The sequence below is a fragment of the Ochlerotatus camptorhynchus genome, unplaced genomic scaffold (genome assembly GCF_037179485.1).
Source record: "Ochlerotatus camptorhynchus isolate MF236.1 unplaced genomic scaffold, CSIRO-AGI_Acam_v1.1 ptg000201l, whole genome shotgun sequence".
NCBI classification, from domain to species: Eukaryota; Metazoa; Arthropoda; class Insecta; order Diptera; family Culicidae; genus Ochlerotatus; species Ochlerotatus camptorhynchus.
In genome coordinates, this window is record NW_027040691.1 from 2,165,121 (window position 1) to 2,175,883 (window position 10,763).

Sequence of the window (10,763 nt, forward strand, 5' to 3'; positions counted from 1 at the left end):
CTTCCACGATGACTTTCAGCTTCTCTCCAGTTTTTCCAGATCTTCCAGCAGACTGTGCCCTCTTGAATTGGAACACCTGCTTGCCCACTCCACTGCCCAAGCATTGAAGTCTCCTCCGATGACTACCGGTCGTCGTCCGATCAGTTCTTCGGTAAGCCCATGCACCATCTCATTGAACTGCTCCATCGTCCATCTGGGGGTGCGTAACAACTACACATGAAGATTCCGTTAATTTTGGCGATCACAAAACCTTCGTATGAGTTCGCAACCACTTCTTGAATAGGGTCCTGCCCATAACTTGTATAACCGCCATCCCAGCTCTATCCGCCACCCAGTTACCGGTATCGGGAGGGACTCGATACGGTTCCGCAATAACTGCAACGTCGCACTTTGTTTCTGTTGTCAACTGCCACAACAGTTGCTCTGCAGTGTCGCAATGATTGGGTTTATTTGGGTTACCTCCATTACTGTTGGCTTGCCATCGCCTTTTTCTATACTAGGAATTTGAAGCCGTTCGTTCCGTCCTCTTTTTTTGCAGAACATACACCTCGCTTGCTTCGTGCAGCCTCTTGCAATGTGACCTTTCTCCCCACATTTCCTGCCCAGATCAGATCTGTCAGGGCATTGCAGTTCCTCGCCTGGTGACCGATACCCAGGAGTGGCTTTCAGCGAGCACACTGACCACCCAACCTTGACCTTGCCCGTCTCCAACAGCTTGTTCGCTGCAACTGTCGAAAGCCATATCACCGCCGTTTGTATGCCGCCGTACGCCTTCCTCATCCGGGTTGACATCCGGACATCTCCCAGATTGCAGTACACTCTCAACGCACTTCTCAGCTCCTCTTCTGTAGTGATCTCGTCCAGATCCCTACACTCGACCACTGTCTCCTGGGATAGGGCTCTTACGCTCGCCCCTTCGCCAAGAGACTTTTCGACGAGCTCCTTGTGTTGAGAGGCCCCCCACCGATTTCACCACCATGGCTCATCAGCTGACAGATGTCAGCCTGACAGCTGCCAGCACGAACGTTGGGGACCGGACCGAGAGACGGCGTCATCATGATCATTATATAATTGCGATAGCAAAGTGATTCACACGTTTTGTAATTGTTCTTTTATTACAATAAAGTTATGTTTTAATTTATTCGTGAATCGCGCGCGTACATTCAATACAAACCTATATCGCAACAGTGGCGACGAGGTGTAGGAGTTTTTCGTGCGGAAAATTGCGCGTTTGTCCGGTGTTTTCGCGGATTAGAAGACCGGGGTTAAAGTTTGGTAGCGATGGTGGAGCCACAGCCGACCAACATTACAGAGGCGTTGGTGCAGATCCTGAACAATCAGCAGGCATTGATGCGGCAAATCTCCCAACAGTTGGCCACTACTCAGCTCGCCGTGAACAACCTATCCCGCGACGAATCGGTGCTGGACTCCCTCTCTAGCAACATGGCGGAGTTCGTCTACGACAAAGACAATGGGCACACATTTGACGCATGGTTTTCCCGCTACGTCGACCTTTTCGACAAAGATGCCGGCAAGCTGGATGAGGCTGTAAAAGTGCGACTACTCCTGCGGAAATTAAGCCCACCCGATCATGAGCGGTACAACAGCTTCATTCTTCCGAAGCTCGCTCGAGAGTTTACTTTTGCTGCTACGGTGGAAAAATTAAAATCGTTGTTCGGTGCCACAGTGTCAACGTTCCGGCGGCGATACAACTGCTTGCAGACCACCAAGGAGGACAGCGATGATTACCTGGCCTACTCCTGCAAGGTAAACAAAACCTGCGTCGACTTCAAATTATCGGAGTTGACAGAGGAACAGTTTAAGTGCCTCATTTACGTGTGTGGCCTTAAATCCAAGCAAGAGGCGGAGATTCGGATGCGCCTCATCAACAAGCTAAATGAATCGGCGGACCTGACCCTACAGCAGATTGTGGAACAGTGTAACAGCTTGGTCAACCTGAAGCAGGACACAGTGATGGTTGAAAGTTGTTCTTCAACGGTGAAAGCTGTCGTGTACCCCAAGCGAACAACGTCGAAGCGTCAGTCGCCTTCGGATTGCAGCAACAACCGGGAACAACCCAAGACACCCTGCTGGTCATGCGGGGGCATGCACTACAATAAGGATTGCCGGTTCAGAGATCACAGGTGCAACGAATGTGGAAAGTACGGGCACCGTGAGGGCTATTGTGCCTACTACTCGTTGAAATCATCGAACAACGCTGTCAATCGCTCGGATAACAAGAAGAAAAGGCGACAGCCGTTGTCGAAGATAGTAGCCGTCCGAAGCATCGGTCAGCGGCGGAAATTCGTCGAAATCCAACTCAACAACGTTCCGCTTCGTCTTCAGTTGGACACAGGTTCCGACATCTCAATAATTTCGCACCGATCGTGGGCCAGAATCGGTCGACCAAAAGTAAAACCAGCAATTTGCAGCGCTAAAACAGCATCAGGGGAACCGCTTGAACTGGTTGTGGAATTGGAGTGCAATATAACCCTCAACGGCATCATACGGGAGGGTAAGTGTTTCGTTGCTTCTCCTAACGTTCATCTCGACATTCTAGGCATAGACTGGATGGACTTGTTCGGATTGTGGGACCACTCGATAGCGTCGTACTGCAATCAAGTGACTACACAAGCAAATCAACGTGTAGCGACCCTTCAAGCGCAGTTTCCTGAGGTGTTCTCCAGTGAGATAGGTCTGTGCAACAAGACTCCCGTCAAACTGGTCCTCAAAGGTAACCCCAAGCCGGTGTTCAGACCAAAACGACCGGTGGCTTACTCCATGGAGCATGTTGTGGAGGAGGAGATTTTTCGCCTGCAAAACCTTGGCATCCTGATGAAAGTGGATTTCAGCGACTGGGCGGCACCGATTGTCGCGGTTCGGAAGCCAAATGGAACCGTCCGTATCTGCGCCGACTTTTCGACTGGTCTAAATAGCGTTCTGGAACCAAACCAGTATCCTTTGCCTTTGCCCGAGGATATTTTTGCGAAGATGGCAAACTGTCGGATTTTCAGTCACATTGACTTGTCCGACGCGTACCTGCAGGTAGAGGTGGATCAAGCCAGCCAACCGCTACTAACCATAAACACCCACAAAGACCTCTTTCAATTTACGCGCTTGTCACCCGGTATCAAGTCAGCTCCGTGTTGCTTTTCAACAGCTGATGGACACAATGCTAGCTGGTCTCAACTGTACTGTTGGTTACCTCGATGACATATTGGTCGGGGGCCGGGGGGGGGGGGAAGAGCATCAGCACAATCTGCAGCTAACACTCGCGCGGCTCAAGGAGTATGGGTTCACCGTACGCATCGAAAAGTGTAGCTTCGGCATGCAGCAGGTCAAGTATCTGGGACAAATCCTGGATGGCAATGGAATCAGGCCGGATCCGGAGAAAATTGCTTCGATCGTCAGCATGCCTCCACCACACGATGTTTCGACGCTTCGCTCCTACTTGGGTGCCGTAAACTATTACGGCAAATACGTCAAAGAGATGCGCACTCTACGACATCCAATGGATCAGCTGCTGAAGGCTGGAGTAAAATTCGAATGGTCACCGGCGTGTCAAGCATCGTTCGATCGTTTTCGAGAGATTCTTCAGTCACCGTTACTGCTGACCCATTACAATCCCATGTTGGGCATCATTGTTTCGGCGGACGCATCTGCATTTGGACTGGGAGCACGAATCGCTCACCAGCTTCCGGACGGGACTATTAAAGCCATTTGTCACGTGTCCCGTAGTTTAACGACAGCCGAAACCAACTACAGTCAGATCGAGAAGGAAGGATTGGCTATCGTATTCGCTGTAACCCGTTTTCATCGAATGTTATTCGGTCGAAAATTCATCCTCGAGACAGACCATAAACCGCTACTCGCTATTTTTGGGTCGAAAAAGGGAATTGCTACGTATACGGCCAATCGACTACAAAGATGGGCATTGACGTTGCTCCTCTACGATTTCGACATTCGCTACATTTCAACGGAAAGCTTCGGGCATGCGGATGTTTTGTCCCGTTTGATCAACCAACACATTCGCCCGGACGAAGAGATCGTTATCGCCAATTTCGAAATGGAGAACTCGATCAGAAGCATTATCAACGAGTCCCTAGAGGTATTTCCGCTATCGTTCAAGATGATTCAAGCGGAAACCAGATCCGATGACACACTACAGCAAGTTATTCGGTTCGTCAATAGTAAGTGGCCGCCTAAAAAGGAAGATCTCTCCGACCCTCAAGTCGAACAGTTCTATTTACGACGCGACTCGCTCAACGTCGTAGCCGATTTCGTGATGTATGGAGAACGTTTGGTTATTCCACCAAAGTTTCGGAAACGGGTGCTCCAACAGCTACATAAAGGTCACCCAGGTGTGGAACGAATGCGATCGATCGCCCGAAAGTACGTATATTGGCCTCATGTCGACGAAGACATCGCCAAGCTCGTCCAAACCTGCAATGAATGTTCCAGTGTAACAAAAACTGACCGGAAGACAAATCTCGAATCATGGCCAGCCCCAGAAAAACCGTGGCATTGTATACATCTGGACTATGCCGGTCCTATGAATGGATGGTACTACTTCATTTTGGTGGATTCCTTCAGCAAATGGCCAGAAGTAGTGCGAACCAAGGAGATCACCACCTCAGCAACCGTGCGAATCCTTCGTGGAATCTTCGCTAGGTTTGGAGCTCCAGAAACGCTGGTAACTGACAATGGGCCACAATTTACCAGTGACGCTTTTGAATCCTATTGCGACAAAAATTCTATTCTCCACCTGAAAACTGCACCTTTCCACCCGCAGTCAAACGGCCTCGCGGAAAGGTTTGTAGACACGTTTAAAAGGTCGCTCAAGAAAATCACCGCAGGGGGGGAAACGTTGGACGAAGCCATCGACACTTTTCTCCAATGCTATCGATCTACACCATGTCGCACCGCACCTGATGGAAAATCTCCTGCTGAACTCTTGGTTGGTAGACCAGTTTGAACATCGCTGGACCTGCTACGTCCACCAACACAGTTCCACAAGATCAAGAATTCGAAGCAAGAAGAACAATTCAACCAAAAGCATGGCACGAAAGCGAGAATCTACATCTACATTGTTCCGGAATAACAAAATAACGGAATAATAATACTGCAGGAACAGTAGTGGAACGCCTAGGGAAAGATCGCATTGCAACCAGATGAGAACTCGCTATCAATCCGATGAGCAACAAGTAAAAACACAAACACCAGCAGAATCCCAACTTCCTCTGAGCGTCCTGTTGGACTGTTGCGGTCTATCTACGACATCGTCTCCGGAAGCAGAAAACCTTCCGGATTCGCCAGAACAACCTCAGCGGCCAACTCAACGTAGCAACCAACGCCGTCCCGTAAGCAATCAACAGCAAAAACCGATTCCTACACGCCAGTCTACGAGGTATTTGATTTTGCGTGGCAAAAATGAAGTAAGATATGCTCACTGCACATCTCGGACTTTAAGTGTAAAAATTCATTGGTGTTGATTCAAATGGTACGATTTACATACTCTTTGCATGTCTACAGACTTCGCTCCCGACGAGCCCTGGGTATCTGCTTCTTCTGTTCTGCTTTCTTCTTCACTTCTTTTCCTTCCGTTTTTTTCACTTCTCCTTCGGTTTCTCGATGATACGCCATCCTTCATCCTTGTTGTCTTCCTTGTCGTTCTTGATTTTTTTCAACTCCTCTTCCTCTTAGCAGTTCCAGGCCACGGGGGGCGGGGGTTCATGTTCTTGGGTACGAAAGTGATCCCGTTGGCTGGACAACATTTGTGTTGTGGAACGAAGCTAGATCCAGAAGCTGCCGGAAGTCTGCCTTGACGTACGTCTCATCATCCATGATGAGACAATGAGGCTTCGTCAGCATCTGGGTGTACAGTTTCCGGGTCCGTGACTTTCCCATCGTATGTTGTCATTCATCACGATTTGGAGCCTTCTGCACTCAGTAAGTATGCAGTCCCTCCCGGTCCTTAGCTCTCTGAACGAAAGACTTGGATAGATTCAAATTTTTGGCCACATTCCTGACCGATGCATTGGGATTCCGCTTGAACGCTTTCACGACACGCTTGTGATCCTGATCACTAATAGAACATCCATTCTGACCGCATTTCTCCTTCCGTTCGATGCTCAGAGTTTCGCAGTAACGTTTAATCACACGACTCACCGTTGACTGAACGGTTCCGAGTTGTTTTCCAATGTCCCGATGAGAGAGTTGAGGATTTTCCAGGTGCTTGCGCAAAATTAATTCGCGACGCCATTTTTTCCAACTTTCGGAAAACTGACAGCGATAAAAAATACAGTGTAAACAATACACTCTAAACTGCTTCTGCCCAAATTTTCACCCTTTAATGTAAGTGCAGTTGGTTCATTGGCATTACGCATCGCAGGATTATCAAAACTAATATCAATATCAAAACCTACAATAATTTAACAGAATTCGGTTGATGCAAAAAGTTAAAGGCAAATCAATGTAAATGAAGCAAATGATTGTCACGTCTATTCCAGTGGTCAGTACGAACACAGCAAGCGACGATTATTTGATGTTGTTGATTACTCAAGAATTTCAAGAGTATCAAATAAATGTTATCAGCAAACATTTTTGGCAAAACATAAAAAAGGCGCAGACATCCAGAATGCACGTATATTCAAAGTTGCTTCTGGGATATACAAAAAAGCAAATCCTATCGAAAGCAAAGAATGGCTTATACGTACAAAAGTGGAGACCATATGTGTCAAATATTAATTTATGTTTAAACGAGTTGATTTCAATTTTAAAAGTCTTACGATGTAATCCGATTTAATTTATCAAACAGTACGATTCAAATATTACTATTCGCATATAATGCTGACATCACACTGTTTGACAAAACGTCAAATAAATATTTGGTAAATTTCGACAAAGATGTTTAACCAAATATTGCTATGGCAAATATTTGATTTGTATTTGTTATTCCATTTGTTTGACAATTCGTCAAATAGTGTGATGGTCATTTTATGTTTGGCAAACATGTTTGCTGAAAACAGCCAAATAATGAATTTGATACTCTTGAAATTCTTGAGTAGCAATCAACATCAAATAATAGTCGCTTGCTGTGTTCGTACTGACCACTGGAATAGACGATTTATGTGATGCGACCCATCCATTCAAATGCAATTTTGATTGAAAAGCGAACGATGTCCATCCCAGATTTGTTGGGAGTACATATAGACTTTTAATTTATCTCCCTGATAAACTCCTTCAGAATTGTTTCTGGTTCAAGTTCAGAAGATGGAAACTAGATGCGATGCGGCATATTATTTCAAACGAATTTTATATGATAAATCGAACTGTACAATTTAAGGTCAAGTAGGAAATGTAATAGAATGGAAGTGTGCTGTGCTCGTGAACGGACGTGTTTTTTCTCAGAAATTTTTTAATATTTTTTTTTAATTTCTTATGAAAATTTTGGCGAGAGTTCCAGAGTTAATTACAATATAGGTTAGAAATTTGAAAATAATTTTAGCAAGAATTTCAAGAGTTACATGTAGAGAGTTCTTAGAGTGATGTGAAGAATATAGCGAGAGACAGTCTCCAGATGAAATTCATGAAAAAATCATAATAAATTCTGTATAGGGTCAAGGGTGATTTTTTTTTTAAAACACCAATAGGATAGAGCACTACTTCGTCGTAATCGACCCTTTCCGTTCTATCGATCTGAAAAAATCAATAATATCAATGATTTCACCATACACAAATCAATAATAGGTTTGTTATGATGCGTTAGCTCAATAGCTAAAACATTAATCCTATTAGAGTGCATTGTATGAATATTTACGTTCATTGTTCTCAAAACAAAAGAAGCGCTCCTAGCGAATCCCCTTTTTCTACGTTTATCCGTAGGACAAAGAAAATCTAATAGCGTTTCAATGCGTTAGCACGGAATTGAAACTCGTAGAAAAAATATAGAATCAAGAAGCAGTATTAGATTTTAAACAATATCTCAACAATTTGTGACTCTTTATCAAATCCAACGGCTGGCAGCCCTTACTGGCCCTTACCGGCGACCAACGCGTCTGCCCGCAAAAGCAACAACGCCCAAATCTCAAAGCTCTCCGGACGTCCCCTCGAAAATGCAATCGAGAAATATATAAGAACAATCTTCAACTGGAACGTACTCACCAAATCAATACATCCAGGAGCACATGCTTATTTTTATCTCGCAAACCCGTCGTCGTCGAACGGCAAAAAAGGGAACTTGGTGAGCAATTTTGTGATACGGAATTTTCACTGAACATAAACCGCGAAATCATGAATTTCACCACACCCAACTGCGAAACACGTTCAGAAACACTTTTGGTACACTTTCGATATCAATTTCGTTCGAAAACACTTAATTTTTTGTTTGCAAACATAGTTGCAAGCGAGCCAACGTCAACACCGATCGTGTCGAGCTCTTTTACGCACCTTGCAGCGCGTAAATAAACGTAAATTAAAAATTATCACTCGCGATGCCACTAATTTCTGGTCCGGGAGAAAAAATCAAACAACGCAGATTGTGACATCTCTTCTGATGCTTGCAAACATGATGAATCACGTTTTCTTTCTCGATTCTAAAACTTCCCAGAAACCGAGAAAACTATCAATCACACACGTATAACAGTCCGGGAGGCAGAGCGCCAGCGCTAATCCGGCAAATGCAGCCGAAAACTATGAAAACGAACGCACGCACAAAACAGAGAACAAACTTAAGCACAACCGTATCCAAAGGGGTTCGAAACTGCACTCATGTGACTAAATCCAGCATTCCTACTAAAATATCAAATGCTGTGCTTAATCATTTATTATTAGTACAGAGCAATAAACAATGTACGGTGATGATTAATCTGTTAATATGCTTTTATAAGCGGGTTCAAATGTTCTTTTGGTAAGCATCAACACTGATCTGGCAACACTAGTGTGCATCTTTCCAATGTGGTAAAGATCCAGATCAGCCCTGGGACCTGGTAGCCTAATTAAACTAACTCAAGGTTTTGCCAAAGCCCAGGGATGTCGAACCGACTATGCATGCATATTAATGAAAAAATATGCATGTATATTAATATACTGTATACTGATACTGGAAGAAACTACTGAACGAGTTGGCGAGCATTTAAGTTTCCAGACAGTGACCCAATGGCGATTGAGCGCAGGGATGTCAGGTGTATTTAGAAAAGAAAATCTTCATCGAGATAGGTAAAATGTCTATTGAATCTCTATAGAAGTTCAAGCAGGTTAAGAGAACATCATTTGAATTCAACGAATTTCGTTAAAGTTCAAGGTACGTTGTAGAACTTCAAGGAATAAGTAGATCTTCTGAAACTTCGTAGAACATCATGGAACTTAGAAGAAGTACAGGCAACTGCGTAGATGTCCAGGTAACTTCGAAGAAGTTCAGTTACCGTAGAAGTTTAGGAAACATTTTAAATGTGAAGCAAATTTTGCAGAAGTTCAGCTAATGTTGTAGAAACTCAACGAACTTTGAAGCTCTTAAGTGAACTTTAAAAAAGAGCAGAGAATTTTGTAAAATTTCTACGAATTAAGTGAATGCTCAGCGAAATATGTAGAAGTTTGGTGATCTTTGTAGAACTTTATTGAACTTTAGAAGTTCAGGAAGCGTCGTAAAAAATCCGGGAACTTCTTAGGGCGTCAGAGAAACTTTTTAAATTTTGTAAAAAAAATCAGAATACTTCGTCAAAGCGCGAACTTTATACATGTGTGGGAAACTTAGTAGAAGTTAACTCAATCTTGTTCAATTCAAAAGAGCTTTATAAATGTTCGGGAACCTTTTTCAGCGAAGTAACCTGACTGAAGTATAAACGACTTGGAATAGTTCAGGGAATTACTTACAAGCTCATAAAACGTTGTGGAGCTTCACGGAAAATCAGCAAGAAACGCAGAAATGCGTAAGTGTTTAAATTAAGCGAACTGCGTAGCAATTCGAGGAGCTGCATAACATTTTATAAAAGTGCGGGGAATTTTGAAAAAGAAAGATCAAACAATTTCGTAAATGTTTAGCAAACTTCTAAGAACTTCAGGGATCTTCGTTTCTGTTTAGGGAACATCGTGCCTATGCAGTGTTGCAATAAACTTCCTGGAAGTTGTGTCGTCTTCCTTGTCGTACGATTCCAGTGACGCCGTATGCACGCTGGCATGGAATAAAGTCGAATCTAAGCCAGTCGGTGTTGAAGTTTTCTGCTAGATAACGGGCAAAAAGCGGGACAAGCGTCTGATTGGTGATTCTGGAACACGAGATGCTTCAAAATTCAAAACTTATAGAATTATTCAAAATGCCGGATGATTAAATTTTTTAATTTAATGAAATGAAATTGTAACATTGCTAATTTAGTATAATGCAAACATCAAAGTTTGTTCAAGATAGGTATTGGATTCCAACAAAACTCGATACTCTAGGACATTGCATTTTTTGGAGATGTGAGATTCAAAACAATTTACGATATTTCGAGCGAAGTAAAACTTAAATCGTATATTATAAACAAACGGATCGCTTCCATTGGGATTGTACCCCACATTTGTATACTGCCGTTATACGCATAAGAGTCCCACGGTGCATAAGGATTGCATAGAACATGGAACAGCTATGCGTGTAACGGCAGTATATAGCTCAGAAACCGCCTGTACTAAAAATTCATAAAACCTTCCGGAGATTTCCTCAATTTCCAATCACCACAAAACGTGTTGGTCTTCAAAATGGCTCCGGGAAAAAATGTCTTCACATAATT

At 43.9% G+C, this 10,763-nt stretch overlaps 1 protein-coding gene across 1 annotated transcript; it reads left to right on the forward strand.

Annotated features, from left to right (window-relative positions):
• Window positions 1-1,281: 1,281 nt before the first annotated feature.
• On the forward strand, window positions 1,282-4,392 carry LOC135702853 (uncharacterized protein K02A2.6-like; the record flags this gene model as incomplete). Its single annotated transcript, XM_065223893.1, has 3 exons — window positions 1,282-2,515; window positions 2,561-3,045; window positions 3,161-4,392. Coding segments are annotated over exons 1-3 (2,951 nt in total), but the record flags the coding sequence as incomplete, so codon positions are not given.
• Window positions 4,393-10,763: the final 6,371 nt, after the last annotated feature.